The sequence below is a fragment of the Cygnus olor genome, chromosome Z (assembly GCF_009769625.2).
Source record: "Cygnus olor isolate bCygOlo1 chromosome Z, bCygOlo1.pri.v2, whole genome shotgun sequence".
Classification (NCBI taxonomy): Eukaryota; Metazoa; Chordata; class Aves; order Anseriformes; family Anatidae; genus Cygnus; species Cygnus olor.
In genome coordinates this window covers 1,614,700-1,638,047 of record NC_049198.1, presented here as the reverse complement: position 1 = coordinate 1,638,047, position 23,348 = coordinate 1,614,700, and the positions used below count along the sequence as shown (strand labels likewise).

Sequence of the window (23,348 nt, the reverse complement as noted above, 5' to 3'; positions counted from 1 at the left end):
ATATTTTGCTTCGTTTTTCTTGCGAAGCGAAAACTGTCACCACTTTTTTCCAATGTTTTGATTTCTCTGAAAACCGTGTTTACCAAAAATAATCCATCTCAGTGAAAGTACTCCAAAGGCTCTAAACGAGAAGAAGGATTCTCCATGGCCGAGGTCTCTCTACCTGGCACACTCCCTGCCTTTTGTGGTTCATGGAAGTTGTTGGTATGAAGAACCCACCAGTTGTCATCTAATCATTTCTTTTTATACGTAATAAGCTTCGCTGCCTAGAAGAGTGTCGTAATTCTGCTCCAGATCTGCTGAGACACAAGGGCACGGCTATGCCAAGTGACGTACTTCTCTTTGACTGACTTGCGGAGAAGAAGCAGAAAGTTTTTATCTTTATTTCATCCGGACTTTTCTTCCCACTCCAGAAATCTTGCAGTCTAAATAGGTAAGATGAAGAATGGGTAGGAGATATATTATTATGCCACTTTATGGGCAGGAAAATGAAGCATAAAAGCATTAAATTATTTATCCAAGCTCCCTCTGGAAGCCTGAGCCAGAGCCAGGATTGCCGTAACCTGTCTTTCTGGGCAGTTTCTCAAAATAAAAGGTTGAATTTCGGGCCCTGTTGAAGTCAATAGGAGTTGCTTTTTATTCCTGCGGATGCTATCATTTCCCTTAAGTGCATAGCAGGGCCTCCAGCTGAATGCTCCTCCGTTCAGAAGGGTTTTCCTTCCAGTTTTCAGACCTCAAAACAAACGCGAGGCATGTTTGGACACCCAGAAACACATGGATTTTGTAAGAAAAGCTTGTTTTCTAAACGAATTTATCTCACTGACTGCAGGCTGTTACTTGGTTGATGGCGATATTTTAGCCTGTGTGTTTGCATCCCGTATTTGTTTTTGGGTTTCTTATTTCCAGTAGTGATCTCTTGATAAGTTTTAACTCACAGAGAGATTTTCTCCCCAGTAGAAACTGTGGCAGTAGACCAGCTCCTTCCTCTGTACACGGGCTCGTGGCTTTCCTGCAGAAGCAACCAGCCTCTTAAAATAAGGTCTTCTCTTATTTATTTCCATGGGACTAAGTAAGGAAAAACATCTTTTAGCTTCCCTCTGGTTTAATTCTCTCTTCTCCCACAGTTTTAATGAATGACAGAGCATCCAGTGGCACTCGGACATCCTATGCACGTTGTTTAGAAAGAAAACGTGGGTGATTCCTCCCTGACAGCTGATCTGAGGGTGCTTGTAATGGTCATGAACCACCAAAATCTGAGAGGTTATATGGGGAAGAGTGGCAGTAATGATGAGTTCCTAGGTCTGTCGCCTAGCCCTTCTCACTGAACATGTCCTAAAGAGCAAATATGCTGTGAATGTCATCCTGCTTTTCCTCTAACATGTTGTCATCTGTGAGAATCCAACAAAGCTACTATGTGAGCCGTAAAAATAAAAAGAAAATTGCTGAACTGCAATAAGGGAAAGCAAGCCAACACGTTTTTACAGAAGGATCTTTCATTGCAACATGAATTTTACTCCGGTAAGGAATGATACTTGTGAAATCCCAATGAAGAAAATAGAGGTTGGTTCGGGCTATGGCAGAAAAGGTCAAGATCTCCGGGACCAGAGAGAGAAAGAGAGAGAAAAAAAAATGAATAAAACAAGTAGGACTGTGATCCTTTCAGCTCGTATTTGGGCATTCAACTTGAAGGCGGTGTTTAGGGCTCTGCTTTCTCATCCCAAGGCTGCCATGCCTAACTCTGCAGCAATTCGTAGAACTCAAGGCTGGAGCCCTCCAGTAACTCCGAAAGAAGTTCAACGTCATCTTCTAGACTTGAAGCCAATGGTCTTGGGGGTTACCACTTGATCCTGTACCTGCCAGAGGGCTCCTCGAGGAGTTCAGCTGCTCTTCTCCCTGGTCTCCAGTGGGGCTTGGATACGCGCCCAAAAATTCAGGTCTAAGAGGGATATTAAGCATCTTTAGGCAGTTGCCAAGCAATTTTTGACATAGCTGCCCACATTCCTATTTTAGGCACTGGTATCTTTCTTGTATCTTAATAACTATTATCATCAAAATTTTAAGTGAACGACAGCAAAGAGGAAAACTGTGCAAGAGAAGCGAGGCTCATGAGAGCAGAAATTCGTTTCAAGGAGCAGTTGACTGTAAAAGGGATACCAGCTCTTTCTGATCCTACAACAAGTCAAGCTTGCGGGGTTACAAGAGGTCTTAAAGCCTACAAGTGGCCAAGACTTCTAGTGCCCCCCTCGAGCTCCGAAGCCCTCCTGCTCAGCTCCCCCAGCTCTGCTGACCCCAAAAGTGAGCCACGTTGACTGAGCTTTGCCGTTGTAGGTACGCCTCTGAGTGTCGTTTCTTCTGCCAGAGGATTCCAACTCGCCCCACATGTGTGGGGTTTCAGCAGCCAGGATGGCACATGGATGTGCAGCACTTGTGCTCTGTAGGATGGGAGGAGGGATGGAGTTAGGGACCTTCTCTGGAGGCACTTGAGGTATTGCCAAGTGCACGTGAACTCTTTGCTTTTATATGGACTCCTGAATAGGAGAAATTCCCCCAAATAACCCCAAAATTGACAGTCGGGAGAGCAGCAGCAAAACCTTTGCAAGCAGTTGTTGTAGCTTGTGTTTATGAAAAAGTCCGAGCTACTGAACTCATCTTTTACGGGAGCAGGAGGGCATTCTCAGAGAAACAGTGGGTTTTGGAATATATTGAAGTGTTACGTGGAGCTCATAGTAACAGAAAATGTGCTGTTCTTCTGCCAGTCCTGCTTGCTTGCTGCTTTTTTCTTAGAGAAAGGATGCTGTTAGTTGTAAAAGACCAACTTCAGAAGAAATACGATTTAATGTCTCACTTTAATGGAAAGTAAAGCAGTTCTAGAGCCTCTCTGCTACTTAGAAAAATCAGAATTTAGGAAAAGATTGAAAACCTAATGCCAATTTTCTCCAGATTACTATTTGTCAGAAGGGATCAGGAAAGATTACGGAATGCTTTGTGTGCGCTGCAAATATCGAGACCGTAAGCACGTTACAACGCCTGTCGGAAACGTGAGATAGAATGAAAAGGGAAAGCTGGGGGAAGAAAATAAAAAATATTTCAAATGTAAACATTTAAAGCTGAAATTGCGTGTGATCAAAGGCGTGCAGGTGCCGTGCCGGGCACACAATAGCCGGTGAGTTTGTTTTGCGCTGCAGCACGCGCTCTGTTGAAAGTAAAAAGATGCTATTTGGTGCTGAAGGTTTTCAGCAGTAACCTCCTGCTCGACCTTTGCATTTTGGCTGCGATTATCGCTCGTTTTTTCTTCCAATTTTGCTGGAGTTCAAGATGAAGGCACAGATAAACTCGAGGTATTCTCTCCTCAAAACATTGCTCGCCGCTGGGATTTGGTCCAACGGAGACATGCTGTGACTGATGTTCAGGAGGACGACTGCTGGTGCTTGTAGGAGTTTATTAAGATTTTCAGCTCTTTTGTTTTAAGAACTAATTCAAGCTGAGTGTGATGTAGTTACTGTGAGATAATTTGCATGCAGAGTGAAATTGGAGCACTTTAAGAGACAGTCTGCATAAGAAAAGGTGACCTGCTATTGTTCCTTTAACAATGGCAAGGGATTGTTTGGGGTTGGCGTTTGAGGACTTCTGCGTTTGTTCACCAATCTGGTTTTAAAGCAACCTCCATTTTGCATTTCAAGTGATCTCTGTTTAGGGCTAAAACTATTGCAAACTTCTATAGTTTCAGAACTAATCAAACCGGATTAAATAAATTAAATAACAGTTTCAAGGACCAGGTATTTTAATTCTTTTATTGTCGTTATTTGGTTTATAAGTTGAGTTCGTTACGGTCCCATAATTTCTGTAAGCGTTGGGCACTGTGCACACATGGATATTATTTAAGGGCAGAGCTGGGACTACACATTAATACTGGAGGTTATGCTTCTGTTGGGCTAATTAGGGTTTGCAGATGATGGAGTAATGCTGGCTGGGGGAGGTCTCTGGTCCGGGCCCTGCTCCAAGCAGTTTTCTGGGGTTATATAGGACAAGCTATATGGTTTCTTCTGCTCAAATCCATCACGTCACTCCGTGCTTCCAGGTTTTTGCGACTCGGCAGGATTAACCTCATGCCACTGCTGATCGGGGGGTACCGATGTGTTTGTGTCCAGCCAGGCCAGACCCATGGGCTCCTGTCCATGGGGCTGCTCTGGGTGTCTTCCCTCACCCGCGTGAACGTTGTCACCTTGTTCTGGTGTTACTTTTCGTGGGTTTAGCCTCCCTTTCATCTCTTACTGTCTAAGTTTAGAGGGTCACGCCGCGTGTGGGGGCTGAGAGCTGCACGGGAGCGGAGGTCTCACTCGGTCCTTTCCTTCCCATGCAGTGCAAGTGCCAGGGCCGGTGGAAAACCTGCGGGCTGTGTCCACTTCACCTACCTCCATCCTCGTGTCCTGGGATCCCCCTGCCTACGCCAACGGTCCCGTGCAAGGCTACAGGCTCTTCTGTACGGAGACGGCGACGGGAAGGGAGCAGGTGAGTGGGAAAGGGGGAATCCAGCCTGGGCTGCAGAAGCTATTTCGTGCTGGTGAAAGCCCTCTTCTATTTACTCTGAAATTTCAGCATAATGCCAAATGCCATTTAAAGACGCGTTAGAATTCCCCCTTCACATCGTGCTAAGCCATCAAGATGTTGGTAGCAGGTTGTACGTGTGATCGTTGTAGAATACATGGGTTTAGTTGCTTCTTGTAACTTCTTCCAGGTTTATTGTAGGAGGGTAAAATAATGCAAATCCAGACTAGAAATGGCACATCCTCTCACCAGACTGACAGCTGCTCATAGTAAATGTTCCTGTTGCGGATGCATGTCTGTAACAACCTTTTCTGCTAGAATTTGCCCTTTATTCCATCTTAAATAAGGATTTAGCTACTCAAAGAGCAGCATATTGGTCCCCAAACCGCTCACCCCTGTTCGCATTACTCCTGGTGATCGCTTGCTGTCTGTGTGTGCTCAGAACGTGGAGGTGGAGGGGCTCTCCTACCGGCTCGAGGGGCTGAAGAAGTTCACCGAGTACACCCTGCGCTTCCTGGCCTACAACCGCTACGGCCCCGGCGTCTCCACCGAAGATGTCACCGTCACCACGCTTTCGGATGGTAAGTGGAGGTGGAAAGACCCAAAGGGTTGCTGGGTTGAGGTCATGATGCTTTTTCTCTACCCACCACGTTGCGGAAGAAACAGTAAAGAAGCAATTTGGTTATTCAGCGTACAGGACAGAAACCAGAGATTCATAACCTGCCTGCAGTGCTCTGAGCTAATGCTCATCTCCAGGGATAATTGGTTCACTTCATTATACCTATATCTAATAATGAGTGTGCTGCACAGCTCTATTTTCTCTCTAACTCGAGCACAGGTGTGGATACCCCGTAGCTATTTCATTACAATGGCATTGGAGGACACAACTGCCTGCCCTTTCCTTGCACGTTATATGGTGGGGCAGCAGATGTGTCCGTGTTTCACCCTCTGCTCGGTCACAGCGACTGCCCCATCATCCTCCCCAGGCTCCTGGGACACACAGACTTGGGGACGTACACCGAGTTGGGTTTTTTTGGAAGCACTTAGTTGTGTTGGCCAACACAGAGTTTACACCTGCCTGACTCCTGTTGAAGACACTGAGTCTGATTCCTCTACCTGGCCGAAGCAGGAATTAATATATTGGAGTTATTTTGGCCACAAAGGTGTAAAAACCTAAAAAGGACCAAAAAAAATTTTCAGTGGGGTGGGCGCATGCAAAGCCCTGGCAGGAACTCCATCAGGCTGACTTTTCCAAATAGATTTTTTGCTGCCAGGCAGTTCTCACTGGTTTTAGGAGGAAACACAGCCCTTACTGTTAAAAGAGAATAGCTGATACTTGCTTGGGGAAGGAGGATTAAATGAAGGAGAGAAGAGAGCCTGTAAAGCAGAAGGGAGAGCAGAGGCGGGAGGGTGCCAGTGCTTCAGGAACAGTTCCCGACTCAGCCCCACAGCTGGAGGGATTTTTCTCCATGCCAACATTTCATTTAAAGATGATCCAAGAGGTGTCAACTGGGCTTTTGTAGTGAAATTTATAAACTGTTTTTGTTCTGATAACAGTTCTGACAACTTATTTTTCACCCGTGCTGCTAAAGGAAGGTAGGGGAGTTCCAGTTGGCTTGTCCTAGGGTTGGATCACTAACTCAAGGTCATCTTTATGGAAAAATGTTTGTTTTTCAGCGTGATTTTTAAAATCCGGTAGGAGGTGAAGAGTACGTTGCTGGGGTGCCCCAGGCAGAGGCCCGTCAGTCCCACCACACGTTCACTGCGGTTCCTTTCTGCACTGGAGATTGATGCTAGGATAAAAAAAAATGAATGAAGAAAAGAGGGTGTCTGAATTTTGTCCCTTTATATCTACCACTTTTTATCTAATTTTATTACGAATGCGGTCTCTCTCCCTGGTTATCCTACCCAAACCAGCTGAAAAATTTTGTCTGAGGTTAAGAATGGCGATTTTCTGTCTGTCTGGTAAACTCGGTTGCTTCTGAACGTTTCTGTACAGCTGAGCAGCTGAAAAAATCAATACGAGTTTCTGGGCAGCAGGAGCAGAAGCTGTATAAACCCTGGAGAAAAACAGCAGATGAGGGGGATATCGTGCTCTGGAGAAGCATCTGCATCTTGCATCTGTTTGACGTGGCTGCAACACAGTCCCCAGGTCATGCATGGGTTGGTGACATCCCCTGGGAGCCCCCCTCGAGGAGCAATGTGGAGGGGACAAGGTGTAGGGGAAACCCCGAGCAGGTGCTATTTTAATCTGCCTTACTCCAGGCTCTGTCTTCAGAGGGATCCATCCACGAGCCCCCAGCTCATTTGGCACTGTTATTTTATATTTGACACCTCTGCACTATTTTTTCAAGTGCTGCTTCTGTCTACCCGGTTAATTCAGTTTCCCCTGCTAATACGGGCTGGATCTTGGCAGAATAAATTACTTCACACTTATAATTATAAAAACAAAAGGAAAACAAGTGAAAAATGAATATTTTGCATAATGTATGCAGATTTAATTCACGCCGTGAAGTGTAGAAGTGCGGCCCTGTACTCCACTTTGGTTTTAAATGTCATCATAAGTGAAAAAGGGAAAAGATTGTTATTCATGAGTCTGGAAATTATCCTCCACAAGTGCTTCAAACGCTTCACCTGTCTGTGAACAAAAATCACTGCTAAAGAGGAGGCTCTTCCTGGGCCCTTTCTCTACCAATAACTCATCCTCGATATCTAGATGACATTTGAAACCTGGAGTATCCCAGGGTAATTGCAATTAAGCAAGAATCTGTTAATTCTAGTTTTGTTTTAAAGCCTTTCCCACAAACCAAACCCCCCTCTAAGGAGTAAATCTGCAGAACGGGGAAATGAAGTGTTTGGAGCAGGTATAAAAGAAGAGAAAATGCCTCCAGGATTTCTTTTCATCCTTCTTAGTGTGGCAGTGTCAGCATCTCATTGTACGGAAGGAGAGGAGGGAATGGAGAGCACAAGTCCAAACCGTCCTGCAATCCCTTCTTTTATGGTTCAAAAAAAAAGACCTTTTCCAGGGTTAAGGCCCCTTCTGCCAGAGGAAGACCAATAAAACAGCAAGAAATAACTCGTGCACAGCTATCAACCTACAGAGAGGAGAGGCAAAGCCATTAATCCATCATGGTTTATTGGTGAGCGATAAAGGGAGGAGAAAGCCTGCAGTTCCCCGTATCCACATCAGTTTCGTGGACAGGATTCGCTTCTGCTCCCCAGTCCCTGGTAGAGAAGTCTTTGGGATTGGTCTGCTTCCTTTCATCTTGTAAAAGGAACAGAATCGTTTTTAAGCCTGCCTTCCTCTTGGGAATACGAGTGTGCTTGCACAGGTTATTTTTTCGATCCCAGTCCTTTGCTGTACATTGTATGATACGGTCTGTAGCTTCACCAAAAAAAAAAAAAAGACACCTGTACCATTGGATCCTGCAGGTCTGTACGCAGACGTTTACTCTGAAGCTCTGGGATGTAATCTATAATCTGAGAAAAAAAAAAAAACAAACAACAATAAAAGGAACTGAGTGTGGCAACCCAGCTGCAGGAGCTACGGACCCCGGACAGGATTTGCCAGATCAAGGAGCAGACTGGATCTTCAGTGCTGAGTTTTCTGTTTAAAATACAGCTCCGATAATGTTTGGCCGAGCCGCGTGCCATCTCAGAAACGCTCTGAGCTATCGTGCTCATGAAATTATCAAAACACATTTAATCCCGGCAATTGGCAGCCGGTCTTATTTCATGCTTCCCGAGTACTTGGTTTAAACATAATTTATAGCCCAGGCTTCCTGGAGAGGTTCTGGATGGATGCCCCAAGCCCATCGTGTTCAGGAGGCTTTTGGACAATGCCTTCCTCAATGCTTTTGGCTGGCCCTAAAGTGGTCAGCCCAGGGACTCGACAGTCTGTGAAGGTCTCTTCCAACTGAACCATTTTTATTATTATTATTATTTCACCAGTTAGAAGTACCAAAACTCATTGCCTTGCCGTATGAACGTTCATCCCATCTGTAAGTGATCAGCAGTGAGGCTCATCTCACCCAGCTTTAGACACCAAGCAAGCAGCAAGGCTCCGTCGGTGTATTTGAGGCTCCCTCCACCCCAGAGTCGCCCCGTGCCATCCGGGAATTTATCCCCGGATGCTTCCGTCTCTACTCGTCGCGTATCGCACAGCGAACGCGAGATGAAATGAGTTCTGCTCTAATTTCTAACGGCATCATTAAGCTGGGAATAGTAAACAAAACTTTTACCAGGTGCATCCGATTGCTTTATTTGATCAAGATGGGAAAGCGGAGGAGGTAATTGTAATCTCTCAGGCGCTTGGTTTGCCAGGGGAATTGGCTGATTGTTGTGCAAGCCCAGACATTAAATTTGGTAATCTCCAAATTGGTAATGCAGAAAACTCCTCGACTGAGCGGAGAACAAGGAATGAAGACGCCCAGCATTGCCGTGGAAGGGATTGAGTTCGATTCTGGGTCAGGTCTGGATTTATTTCTCTTATTGATTGAAGATCTGGCAGGAAAGATAAAGCGCGCATCAATTATGTAAGCATGCAACAGAATTGGGAAATATGACAAGTGTTTGCCAAAGAGAAATAATCAGAAAAATAAAGACAAACAAATAACAAGAAAGGAAAAATGAAGATAAGTTTGTCTGGTAGGAGAATAATGCGTAGCAGCGATAAAACATAAAAGTCAGTAACGAAGAGGAAAGGTGGCTCGGAAGCCCTTTGCTGCTGCCATCGCAGCTGCTCACTTTGCTGTACCATTGCCCCCAGACAATGAGTTTTCAGGCTATTGTAATTCAAACGCATCATTTTTTTTATTTTTTATGCTCCACGGAGCCTTCATAAATACAATGGTACCAGAGTGGGACTTTGCTGGCAGCAGGACCTTCCTGGTTAGCTGTTGTTGCTTCTCCTCTTCTGTATTGAAAATATTATTATATTAGCCTCGGCAAATGACTTAGCACTGGCTGTCTCAAATCCTTACTGCAGGATTAATCCTGTGAGGATGCTTTGAGGTGCTGCACTTTGGGGATTTGGTTATCGAAAGTAGCCGTGACCAGACGGAAACAGCACCAGGGCTGGCTGTCGGCGCTGGTTTGAACCGTCTGGGAAAGGATCTTTTATAGGGCCGGCTGCCATCCTCCCTGTACAGGGGGTGGTTCTTATTCTAGCATCTGTTACATTATTTAGAGGATCATAGCTGGCAAGGTCAGAGGGGATTTTACACCATGGGTGTAAAGGGCTGGGCTGGAGCTGGTCCGTATAGATGCACAGAGAAAGTGTAGACGATGGTCCCTGTTGTGTCCTCCTCTGTATAATACGTTGGCTTTCACCCATTCATTCTCTCCTCAGTCCCATACGTTTTGGCCAGAGTGCGTTACAAAAAGAGTCATGTCTACATTTTGCTTGGTGATAAAGGTGTCGCTCTCCTCCATTTTTCACTCAACTCTGAAGAAGGTGAAAAGTATGTCCCATTTCTACATGGATTCCAGTTCACAGGTCTTTGTCTATTTAATTATTCCCTACAACCAGAAGTCTTTCTCCCATTCAGGTAGCTATAGACAATAAACCAAACACTTCTTAACTCCGTTTAAATAAACAAAATTAATTCGCTCGATCTCTAAGATGCTTCAGGTCTGACATCATTGGTGTAGATCTTTGCTGAACCAATTTAAACGTGGGCAGCTGAAACAATAATTTTGCCCGAGTGCTCTTGTTAACGTCACATAAAAATGGTTTAAACAGCACAGCTTACAGCACAGCTTTGGCTTGATGTATTCATAACTGTACGCTGAAAAATCATTTTCTCTCATTTCCCCTAATGCATCAGGCTGCCAACTCTTCTTAAATTGGGTATTTACCATGATCCTCTTTCAGTTCCTTTTTCCAAATTCAGGGCCAACTTAGGCAGGCATTATTTCTCTAGAAGGAAAATAAAGCTTTAGGTGCGTGTCAGGGAGCTGATGCATCACAACTAAGAACATATTTGTAAAGCTGTTGGCTCCTCAGCAGTTGAATTAATATTGGCCATCTGCTGGAGGAATGAATATACGTTTGAACCGGTCTTGTACAAGCAGATTGGAAGGAGATGTATACAGAGTGGAAAACAGGAAGAAATTCGTCAGGAAATACTTGGTTGCGGATGACCTGAATGGCTGTTTTGTCACATTTGAGCCTTAATGTAAAACACTGCTTTTTAAGTAATATCTGGAGGCAAAATGTCCTTTTTCCCCTCCTAGCATCCTTGTAAAAGCAAGGTAGCGGTGAGAGGAGCGCCCGGTCCGTCTGCGTGTGATGTGTCCTCAAAATGCACTTACCTTGATGGATAAATACCAGAAGAAATTATGCCCTGTCCCTATCCATTTTGGACCGAGATGATAACAAAGAAATGAATTCCAGTAGTCGGTGTCACTGCAGGGAACCCGCTGACTGGCTGTTTAAAGGGTTTGCTAATAGGTCTATCACAAATGAGAAGGAATGAGCAGATGCAGTTGGTTTTTTCTCTCCCTAGGGGACCTCTGAAGTGCCACCTGGATTATCTGCACGCTTGTGAGCAGATTATAAACCACATGTAAAAACCTCACTCCTTTCTGCCCGACGGGAGAAATATTGGGTGTAGCTTGTTGGGACTCGGACCTTAATGGCACCATGTCCCACTTCTCTCTGTTTCTCTTCCCTTGCAGTGCCCAGCGCGATGCCCCAGAACGTCTCCTTGGAAGTGGTCAACTCCAGGGTAAGTCTGCCCGTGCTCAGCATCTCGTGGCTGGTGATCCTGTGTGCAGGTATCCCTGCTTTCGGTAGCCTCTGCATCTCCGCCATCTGCACCTCATCCCTCCTTTGCAGATGAATTTGATTTCGGGAGGCGTTACACTTTTCCTTTCCGCAGGCCCAAATGCCACCAATGCCCCAAAACATCTTAATTAGGAAAAAAATCCCTCCTACAGCATCAGTCCAGCAGAGGTGGGTGGGAATTGGTGAACGAGATTAGCCTGGTGTGCTGTCGATGCCAAGAATCAAGGAGGGATTTACTCCTCCGTGGCTTTTCGGGTCTTATTCTGGTGTGTCTCTATTGCAGCTACGTTACTGAGTGCCATTACAGAATGTGGTTCTCCGGGTATAAGTGTGTCTACCGAAAGGTTTTCTGTTCCGCTTGGGGAATCCCTCCTTGGGATTGCCGTTGCAACTTTTCCGTTGTCACCGTAAAATGCAAAAAAGTGGTGATGGCCATGCCTGAAAGGATCAAAATAATGTTTTTGAGATCTTAAGGAGTTCTGCGAGGATTTATTTTTGCTTTCTTGCATGCTTACCTGTTTGCATTGACTCACACAAAAGTGTCTCGGGTGAAATCTCATTAGAAGAAAAACTCAGTGCTTTTTTTTTTAAAGACATTTCTGTACCATATTTCAGGATTGGTGTGAGGAGACAGAAACAAAGGCAAGAAAAAACTTGTATGTTACTAACTGAAAATCAGTGAATCGTAGCAAAACCGTGAATGAAACCATGTATTCTGATTTCTTGGAGGTTCATATGAGAAAAAGATAAAAGGCAATGAGGTGCTGTGGTATTTTCCTATGCAAAATGGAACTGTGTGTGAATAATAATGTGAATAATTTTATAAAAAGAGTTTTGTCTAACGCATAAATAGGATTCAAAAAGTGAATTTTGACCCTGCTGCAAAGCCACGACACCTCTGAGCATCCCTGCCGTCCAGGTCCAACACGAATTCTCCTGTCCTGTAACAAGTTTACCAATGCTGTAGGTTTTCCCTATGTGGGGACACCAACTGGCTCGTTCTCAGCCCAGCTCCTTCCTTCTCCATGTCCGAATTCAACCCTGTGAGACTTTATGGCATTTAAGGGAAGTAGGGAGAAGCATCAGAAATGTATTTATGGGCTACTCAGGTGGACAGACCACGTATTCCCATGCACATGGGAAATGAAAAGCCTCATTTCCTTTCAAGTTCTCATTAAAATAAGCCCTGAAACACCCCAAAAATGTTCTAAAGAGCAGCAGTGATTTTTCAGAGAGGCTTCAGCAACAGGAGTGCCACTTAAACTTAGGTGAGAACAGCAGAAGCTGTTCCCTGATTACAGATTAACGTCTGTATAAACATAACTGTGGCATGATTAAATAGAAAAGTCTTTGGGAATAACGAGAAGCAGAGCTGGTCCTGAGGGAAAGGAGGGGTGGGGAAGAAATATCTTACTGATGGGGTTATACGTACCACGTGCAGGTAGGTCTGTTGTCGTCTTGCTTATTCCAACGAGCACATCTCAATTTTCTTCTGAAGCGTTCATTTGTTTCATTTCAACGCCGTAACTCCCTTCGTAGAAAAATCTGTACCGTTTCCATGTCGCTGATGGAGTGGGCTAATATTCTTTCATAATATAATATTGTACATAATAGGTGTTAATTGCGCTTCCTGCTTGATGAGTGCTACTTCTGAATGCGTTCGGAGAGATGGGTGAGATTGCTCCTTTTTATTTACTCCTCACATTTACCGGCACTGCGTAAGCTCTTGTTTTGGAGCTCATCTCAATGGTTTTCGCTGGCTCATTAGGACATTGGAAAGCTCAAACTTCAGAACATGAAAGAAAAGTGCAAATTCCCACCCGTCGTGTCTTATCAGGATGCCCCCTCGGACATGATCCTCACCACTTTCATTTGCACAGCTGCCCAGAAGCAGGAGCCCCAAGCTCACTAAATAGGATAAACTGCAATTTAAGGAACATTTATAGGATCTCCGATCTGTCGGGACTACTGAGTACCTGTCAGGCTGATCTTTCTCTCCCCTGCTTGTTTTCATAACATCAAACATATATTCTGGATCTTTATTTTAAAATTCCCTCTGCTGCAGTTACTTTTAAATTCGTCTTACATGCAGTGCCCAAAGGGCATTGTCATCTTGGCGTATTTTGTTCCAAACCTTTGTGTTTACTCTTTCCTTCCTTACTCTCAAGTTAAAATGTCACCGAGCAGTTGGTCATGGTTAGTGACCTTTTGGGATGATCGCTTCCGTTTAAAGCACTTGAACAAAAATAGAAAATAAGGCACGGATTACGACGCTGCATGGGATGGGGCATGGATGCTCCTACCCTGGGGTATATTATTGGGTTATTTGCATTTATAGGTTGCATTATTTTGTACAGGGGGGGTAAAAGAGTCTGCCTTGAGTATCTCCTCCAAAATTCATCCTCTGCACAGATCTATGGCTTTCCAAAGCACCTACTGTTAATGGAGAGTATCAGTTTCAAAAGCTCGCAGGCTGGCACCTGCGTAAAAAGGTGTTTTAGGGGTGCATCGTGGATCTTTACTGGAAAGAAAAAGCGATGTGGAATTGTTCTGCGCTCTCCTAGACCGCGTCCTGCAGGTAGTGAAGATGTAGAGAAGTACCAACACCCACGTACCGCAGCAAATCTCGGTAAGATGGGACTAAAGTTTAAATATCAACATTTAGGCAACTAGGAACAGCAAATATAGCAGAAATGAGCTAAACTCACTAAATCTCAAGGAATAAGAAGTTTTTTTTCAAGCAGAACCATCTTCAAAGACCGTGCCCCAAAATGCTATTGCCCTTTTTTTTTTTTTAATGTGACTCCTAACGAGGCAAAGAACTGTACGCAGTTTCTCGCCTTTGTAAAAGGTTGTAATAACCCAGACTATTGCACTTCTGCAGTCTTCGTCTTGCCCGTGTTCTTGTTTTTCTTCTCTTGGCAGCACTTGCTGAGAATTAATTCAATTAAACGCTTAAAAAGCACGGGCTGATGCAATCAAAACAAATAACCAACCATCATGGTTTGCTAACTGGGTTTGAGCCGCGCACAGAAAAGACCCAAGACTTGCTTTGGCAGTTTGCAGAATTATTTAAATTTTTATCTCCGGTTTAATAAGATTTCTGTCTTGCTGCTATTTTTCTTTGGTGCTGGCAGACCTATTAATTTAATAACGTAACGGAGACGGCCAAGCAAATGGAAGATGCTTGATGTGAATTACTATTATCGTGATTATTGCTTAATATTGATGGTGCTCTGGGACTGGAGACCTCAGTCAGATCAGAATTGATAACGGTGAGGACCGGGACAGAAATACAGTTCTCTGCCTAAAAGAGATTTCACTGTAAATTGCAACGCAGACGTGGCTGAGACAATTAAGAGGACAATTTGATCTGAGAAACTGGCAAAAGGCATGGGGGCTCGTAATCCCCGCTGGCTGGTTATTAGAAATAACCACTGCCGGCCTCTCGGTAGTAAGCGACGAAGAGTTATTTCAGGAAGAAATTGTCTTTCAAAGCTTTCTACATAATTCTGGATTTTCTTTTCCTATGAATTAATTATGTGCAGTGTCCAGTTTAGCAAAAAAGAGAGCAGCGATGGGAGGGATATGCACATAGGTGTGCATATATCTCTGTTGCCATTAAATTCTGTGCGTGAACCTAATTCAACATGAAAGCTGAAAATGCCCGTTTTTGCCCTCTCTTTTTACTAACATGTGTCTTGTTTCTAATAAGAGACTCATTTCTAGTTTATTTCATTTGAAAACAGCCTTCTTTGCTAAGGAAAAGGATGCGTCCAATGCTTAATAGAGTTTTGTCAAAGAAATACCTGCACCTACAGCTTCTCCTTCTAGAAAAAACATTGAGCACATTGTTCAAAAACAATGGGACAATTACCAAACCTTCGTCAGCAGAGGTCAGAAAGGGGACCGTTTTCACAGCAGGCGTCTGGAAAACAAAAAAGTACAAGACTTGCAGTTCCAAGCTAAACGAATTGCCAAACTTTTTGTCTTCTGAAAGAAAACCTTTCTGTAAAAAACTTGTTAAAGAGAACAAGTGTGATCCCAAAGCACTGCTTGAAGTCGATGTTTTGCGCCGTGTTTCATTTCGTTGACAAAGTGGACCCATGGAGCAGCGGTGGAGGGAGAGTGCAGGTGAGGACATCACCTGCTTATGCACACGAAAGGTGCCCAGAAAGTCACCTTTAAAACACTATTTTATATAAAACTTTTGTCAATTGTCCCGTAGAAGAGGCTCTGTATGGAAATCCGGACTGAAGATTAGGAGGACGCTAACAAATCTCTTTTTTCTATCATTTCATGGCTGTGCATCTGTGTCTCTATAAATAAAAAGTTCATTGTCATTCTGCCCTGTAATGTTTGCTAACCAACATCTATAACATTTATGAGATTTTTGGAAGTGCTGTAAATAAACTGCGGGAAGAAGATTCTTCATTGTCTTCATCACCGGCTCACGGTAGGAAAATAGAGGCTTTTGTTTCAAATTTAACAAAGGAGAACTTGGCTTAAGTGAGTGATAGCTGCGGGTTGTACCCTTGAATACCACGTTTGCAGCTCTTTCCTATTATCCTTAGCTCGTTACAGTGAATAATTGTATTGTTTAACATTCACCGAGCAAAACTCTTCCTTTCTTTTTGCCTCATGTGGTCAATTATTCCTAGCAAAATCTTTGTAATGCGCAACATCTTGAACTCTCTGCAGCTATGCCAAACATATCTTGCTGCCAGAAGGGGTAGGCTGGCGGGTAGCAGGACCTCTACCCCGAACAAATCATTTAATTTCACACTGCTTAAGCACCGCACAACTGTGGCTTCTGGAGATGCTGCATATTCATGGCAACTTGGACCCGCTCAGGGCTTTGGGGTGTTATCGAAGTTGGACAAAAATGGGGAACATGGCCTGATTTTAGAGTAAGGTTAGCTGTGGGTTTGTGGAGGGCTGCTCCAGGGGCTGTGGCGCTTGAGCCCGATGGCTGGGCTGGATTCGTGGCTGAGCCTGATGTTGTAATGAGCCCAGACAAGGGCACGATGCGGTCAGCATCCCATCAGCTAGCCCCATTTTTAATTGTGTTCAAACACATTAACGTTTTGCAATGGAGAACAGCGCCTAAGGTGCTGAGTGCCACTAAATGTCCTAATAGATGGGTCCTTCTGAGCTAGCTGTACTTTTTCTATCACGTTGATTTTTTTATGCTGTTTTTCCATCCTTTTTCTAAATTATTTTATGCAAAGGACTTAAGCAATTGAAGTTGGGCATCTGCCTGCTCTATAGGTGCTCACGTATGGGATGCTTTACGTTAACCTGGGACCTAAGGAAAAAAAAAACCTCACATCGGAAGTTTTCCATCACCTACACAGAGGTCTGCCGCTCAGCTGGAATCTTAAGTGATGTTTAAGGGTCTCCAAATTAATGTCATCACCAAACTATCAGCTCTTTAGCAATCTGTGGAACAACGCTTTCATCATTTTTACAGTAGGATGTTACAAGTTCCTCTCCTCCTCGCTCCAATTTTGATCCCCAAATTGCTTTCTGCTGCTGCAGAGGATGCAGACTGGAAGACACTTGCCTTGGGATGCTCCGTGACACGCCGGAGCCAGATGCTGCCACTGGAAAAATATATATTTTTTTTTCATTCCTTAGCATCTGGGTCTGAAGGCTGCTTTGCGCTGCAGACAAGCAGCGCACAGCCACGGAGATCAACCATTCTGTCAGGCTGCATTTAGCTCAGCTGCTTAAAATTGCTCTGCTGCCAAACGTACATTAAAATGTGCTATAAATGCATCCAAAGCTTCACAGGAATTGTTGCTGAGCTGTACATCATCCCGGTGCAGCGTCGCGGGCTCCCTGAAGGATGAGGATGGATTGGGCCCTTTATGACGAAGCAATATCAGGAAAGGATGTTTCTTTTAAAGCTGGACGGACTGTTTCAAGTAGGTGCCATATATCCTGGTTAGAGCCTTTCATCATCATATGTCAGACATTTAGCTGGCACGGTAGGCATTTTTCTCCCAAATGAACGTTGTGTATAATTACCCATTTTCTTGCCAACGAAGCTTGAATCTACCTAAGAAAGCAGCAGGGTGTGCGGGGTGCTGGCAAGGGGATGTTGCTGTCTGCCATCCCCCTGCGATGCTGAGCATCCTTCCCGGGTATCAACTTGCTGAGAGCACTGCTACCAAAACACGAACAAAATTGCTAATTGAGGCACTTCTGTGTACCGAAACTGTCCTTCTGGTGGTGGTTTTGGGGGAAAATCAAGGCGATAGAGCTAAGACAGACCGTCAAACAAACTACATCTTCATTGCCATCCACCAAACCTCTCCTTCCAGCAGCAGGGATGATGGCTGAATCGACGAGTATAAAAAAATCAGGAGAAGCTTTCCTCTGCTACTCCAGCGCGCTGCCTGGTGACGTTTCTGTACAGCAAGGATGAAGAACCAGCAGGGTGGTTAAGCTGGATTTTAACATGATATTTGCCAAGTGTGAAAAACGTGGTAATTTATGTAATTAGCTAACGTTTATAAAGCACCGTGGAGGCTGAAACTCTTCAGATATATGTAAATGTTATGGCAGGAGGGAAAGATGAGCTGTGTATACTGGAAAGTGAGATTGGAGGCAAGATAAAATTGTGTTTTCTTGCAAGATGAAGCAACGCAGGGTGAAGTAGCATTGTTTTTGAAAATATGATGAACGGTCAGAGTATTTATCCAAGTTGAGAAAGTAAATTTGAATGATGTCTAGGAGCATCTCATGTCGGAATCGATATTGAGTGGTTTAAAAGAACCAAAGGTAAAATCAAAATGACTGTCGCCACTGTTTAGTGAAGTGTCCTCTAGAAACAATGCTAGTAACCTTTAAAGATATTACTTAAGGAGAAGACCACAGAGAAAGAGATCTTTAACCTTTAAATGTATTACTTATTAGGGAAGGATAGAAACAAGCACCGAGCTTAACCTTTAAGAGGAGAAAAGTTCCTGATGGCTCGTAGATCGATACCTTCTCTTTCTCAACACTAAGTATCCGCATTTCTGAGACCAAAACTGTTTGTGGGTCATTCTCTCCATAAATATCCCTTGAACTAATGAAGCTGGAAGACGTGTCATTATCAGGGAAACACTGTAATTGTGCACGTCAAGATACTTGCGTGGCACAAGTTCCAAGAGCTTTTTCCAGCTATTTATCTTGAGTACCGTGAGAACTTAAGAGCATCGTCCACGTCCGATACCTTGCTGCTGACCGCATAGAAACCCTCAAAGGTTACGGTGGCAAACCTGGGCAGGTTCATTATGTTATGGGATTTGATTAAACCTTGTTCGAGGTGATGAATGTTCCGGCCACCTTTTCATTTAGGATAAATTTAGCGATACTATTAAGCCACTTAATGCAGCAGGCAACACGCCGAGCGGGAGCTCTGGGCAGTTCTCTCTTAATGATAAAGACTCGGCGCCTGCCGAACGGTGCAGCATGCGAGGCTTACCCAGAGACCAATAAACCAAATTAACGAGCTATGACACTGATTAGTAGAGCTCTATGTTCCCGGGTATCTCTGAGAGAAGCCATAAAGAGCCGGGGAAGGAGAAAGGCAAGGTTGCGGGCGGCCGCAGGGAAGCCGATACCAGCTGCTGCCGTGCCCCGGTGCGATGGGACCCGAGGGGAAGGAGGCGAAATGTTTGTAAGCTCCTGTCCCCGTGCAGGAGAACATCAACTCTGCCTGGCTTTGGAAAGAAAGATCCCAGGTTAAAGTGCCAATCTCCTTTCTAATGTGAGCAACATTTGCAGCATTATCGTGGCAATGCTTTGCGCTTCTGCACGTGCAACTTTTGAAGCTTTTAGCTCTGCTCCGGGATGAGGTCGGTTTCGTACGGTCCATCTTCACCTAAAGTGCATGATAACTTGATATTGCATTTTATCTTTTTATGTGTAATAATATGGATCCATCTATGGATTAGATGTACTTAAGAATCATGGCGTGAAGAAGCCACTAAATATTAAAAAAAAAAAAAAAAGAACAGTCTTCACTTCTAAACTATGAGCCAAAAATAAGTTGCAGGATATTAAAAAAAAATAAAATTCAGTGATTTTGCTGAATCATGAACATTTCATTTGATTTATTTTTTTATTTTTTTTTTTAACTTTTGCACAGTCTGGTAAAGGACCGGAGAGGTAAAGGACTCTCAATGCTCCATGCAGTTGTGCCTAATGTTAATGCAGGTTGAAAAATCTGCCCGTGGCATATGACATGCACAGAGCGATGGATTCAGTCAAAGTAGATTTTTTTTGACTTTTTTTTCTTGAGATGTATACAGCAATATTTTTTGATTGTGAGCCTTCCTTTGGGTGAGTGAATGAACCATGGTTTTCTTCTAAATCTGAGGTTTCCACAGTAAAACCTCAGCCTTGAAAAGCTCTCTCCCATTTCTCTTTGTGCCCCACGTTGACTCATTGGGCTGGAAAGGAGAAACAGAAAAAGAAGATTGCTCCAAAAAACACTGTGATGATGACAAGGGTGAGCCAGAGATCGAGGGGCTGGTTCACACTCACGTGCTTTCCCAGGCACTAAAAAAAAAGCCTGCTCTTCGCTTGTTCTAATATTTGCTTTTTCCCTTAAGAGATCCTTATCCTTTAGCAATTAGGCAGCGAGGCTGACAAAATAATTTATAATCATACCAACCAAAGCAGCACAAATCTGTTCCTAAATATATTTCCCCTTAATTTGATGTGTTGGGGTAAACAGTCGATTCATTTGTAAACACGTTCCTTGAAAATTGCTGGCGTCGCGTTAGTCCTGATAAGCACAGCATTGTTTTTTAATATCAGAGGAAACATTTCAACGTGGCAGAGCTGCTTGCCTTCCCAGCAAAAATTTGGAAACTAATAGAAAGAGGGGATGCTTTGGGTTGAGAACTGGCAGGTCTGCGATTTAATCCCCACTGGTTTAGGAGCGAAGGTTTAATTCTGTGGGTTTGCTCCAGCTGTCTGTGGCAGTGCCCTACTTTCTGTTCCCAAAATTCGTAGCTTGCTGAAGTCCTGTTTCATTTCGAAGTTACATAAGCGTCTTCAAAATATGTTTGTCCGTTTTCTGATCGCCATTGCGATGCGGCCTCGAATTAGGGATTTAAGTGCCTTCCAGAATTGCACGTTGGAGCCAGCAAGTGCAATAATTTCCAAGTTTCTTCTATATTCCTCCTATTCACGGAGAATGAGATGGTTTGAAGTGCTCGTTCTGTCCAGGAGCACAATGATATTTGTGTTGTTTATGTTATTTATATTATTTACTGTGCCCTGAGGGGAGCCGACTGCACAGGGTACGCGGTGCCAAAGCCCCAGACCATGAGCATTGCTGGGCAGAAACCAGATTGTCCAAATTGTCACCATCCAAAAGCTTCCACTCTTGTTCAGTAAGAAGCAGACGTAATCCTAGGTGACCTGTAGGTTGAATTTCTGTCAGCCTTTTTAGCGTGTATCAGGGAATCCCGGAGTAACGTTTTCACATTTCTTGAATGAGCCGGAGGAAGCAACCAAGTTCCTTGTCTGCGAGCAGACAGGAAGACAAATTACTCCCTGTAAATAATTCACTCATCTCCAATTCTGCCTCGCTCTGTTTTAATTTTGCAGTGCTGCCAGATTTCATCGCACATGGCTTTCTGTGGTTTTCTTTGTTATTTAGTCCTCTGTGCTCTAATGCCTCTGCTGGAATTGTTGTGACTGGGGAACATCTTGCAATTAAAAAAGAAAAAAAAAAGGATGGAAAAAATAAAAAAAAAAAAGAACAGCAGGGTTGTAAAAGGGAGTAGCACTGCTAAAGACACAAATAATGCCGAGAAGACGAACACGGGCAAGTCCAAGTGGGAGAAACACACCGGAGCAGGTGAGGGGCAGCATCCAGTGCTATGCGAACTCACTGACAGCAAAGTAAGGACGCTTTGGGTATGGGGTGTGAAGCTCTGTGCTGCAGGATTTGTGCTACAGCATCGGGAGATGGTCAGCGTGATCCCAGAGCATCCCAGATCCTGGGTGAGCAGGACGAGGAGCAGCATCGGGAGCAGGGGTGTGACCTGTTTTGAGAGCAAAGACAGGTTAACGAAAGCTGTAAGGTTAATGTACATAAATGAAAGGGCATTCGACCTCCATACAGATGCTCTCAGATGTAAAGCTGTGGTTTCCGTGAAGCGTGAGCCTCCTTGAAACTCCAGCAACTGAGTGCCAGTTTATCGCTGAAGGAGGGCATCCACGTGAGAGCTCAGCGGTCCTTCATTTCCGGATGGTAACTTCCCACTTTTGAAATAATTCCTTTTACTTTCCTCTGTCCTCAACCCATCGATAAGCAGCCTGGGGTTGCTGAAGTGGTCTCCCTTTTCATAAATCTTCGTCCTCGAGGAGCTGGAATGGGGGAATGACATTTTTTATGATGATATTCAGACCACGAAGCAGGACCAAGCTCGCTCCTCAGCTCCGTGCCTCCTCTCATCCCCTACCAGCTGCCAGGCCATAACAGTCTGTAGCGATGTCAGTACACCGGTGTTTTATTATTATTTGCGTGTCAGACGGTCCCCGAGCGCTGCTGCCTGTCCTCAGCATCTCATCCTGCAGCCACCAGCACCCTCCCGGCTGCCAGGAGCCGCGCAGCTCTTTAGCACAGCCTGGTCCCGTCCCACGGCACCGACATTATTCCCTGCTCAGCCACACGCCACTTCAACAATCAGTTTTTGGGAGCAAATAAACATAGCGAGAAATTATCGGTAGCTCTTCAGGTGTAATATAGATCCTCCTAAGCTGGCTCAGAGTGCAAGGCTTCCCTTTCATCCCCGTGTCCCCAAACACCTCTTCTGCGCGTTTCCTTTGAGCAGGCAGCCAGGGTCGCCTCGCCTGAGCTTTGTATGCCACCGGTGTATTTGGCCCTGTGGCTTTTTTTGGAGGGGGAATGCGTAAATAAATGCATAAATACGTTCCCCTGCTTTTTATTCCGAGAGGCAGGTTTGTGCAAGAAATAACTATAATCTTCCAAATTGTTATTCACAGGACGCATCTAAGGACTCGTGAGTTATTTCAGTTTGATCGTGCCATCTAGCAGCCGACCTTTGATGAGCTCCCATAAAAAGGCCAGGTTTCCCCTCTGAAAGGCGGCACCCCAAAGTAGCGGAGCTTAATCTTCCCCACTCGAGTGGAAGAAGGGGATAACGTCATCCCTTCCACGGGAGTGCTGTGAAAATAAACTGGTAAATGAACGTATAAATTCATTTCATCAGCGTTTGCAAGTTGCTTATGCTATGGAAAGGCCAGGAGGAAAACTCGGGAGCTCTGTCTCCTGATCGGGGCCAAAAAGAAGCGGTCGAAATTTCTCATTGACATTTTTGGAGCCTTTTAGCCCGAGGCGGTTGTCTTCTCCAGTCCCGCAGGTAGTTCAGTCCCCCAGGTCTCACTGCTTCAGCACCCTCTGTTGCTCCTCCAGTGACTCCGGCATCAAACAGGTTTCTTTTAACCGAAAACCTCGCGCGTTTTGCTTGCTCTCTCTTTCTTTACCTGCTATTTAAACGTAACCGCTCCCCCCAGTATCCCGCAACAAACTTTACACTATCTCCTGCATATTCATAAGTTTATTTTCAGCGCGGATGTTCTGCAGCTCCGCTTAAGTGTTCATTATATCCAGCATCCCTATTGAGGTTTTCAGAAGTTTCCAGCTGTTTAAAAACCTCGTCGGAGCTGCTACGTGCCACAGTCGAGTGCAGAGCCTAAATATGCTTGTAAAAAAAAAAAAAGAGTCCAAACATCATTGGGCTGAAGCACCAACATCCCATTTCCCGTTTGTTATTTGCCATAAAAAGGAATGGAAACGAAACCAGAGGGAAAGCATAGCGAAAAAGGGAGCTTGCCAGAGCAGCTGCTGTGCTCTATGCAGAAAAAATGTTATTTTCTAAGTTATTGGCCTGGGCCATCTATCTGGACGTGCCAGGTAAAGATTAACGCTGCCTGAAAACGGATAGGCATGCCACGTCTTTTGTTCCTATTTATTTTT

The 23,348-nt window shown here is 44.5% G+C and overlaps 1 protein-coding gene across 10 annotated transcripts in view; it reads left to right on the top strand.

Moving 5' to 3' along the window:
* The window catches only part of DCC (DCC netrin 1 receptor), a 423,032-nt gene that overhangs the window by 292,898 nt on the left and 106,786 nt on the right, over positions 1–23,348 (top strand). For all 10 annotated transcript variants that reach the window (XM_040540170.1, XM_040540171.1, XM_040540173.1 and 7 more), the window contains 3 exons: positions 4,361–4,509; positions 4,988–5,126; positions 11,227–11,276. In XM_040540170.1, the coding sequence (XP_040396104.1) occupies positions 4,361–4,509; positions 4,988–5,126; positions 11,227–11,276 (338 nt within the window). The remainder of the gene's footprint in view (positions 1–4,360; positions 4,510–4,987; positions 5,127–11,226; positions 11,277–23,348) is intronic.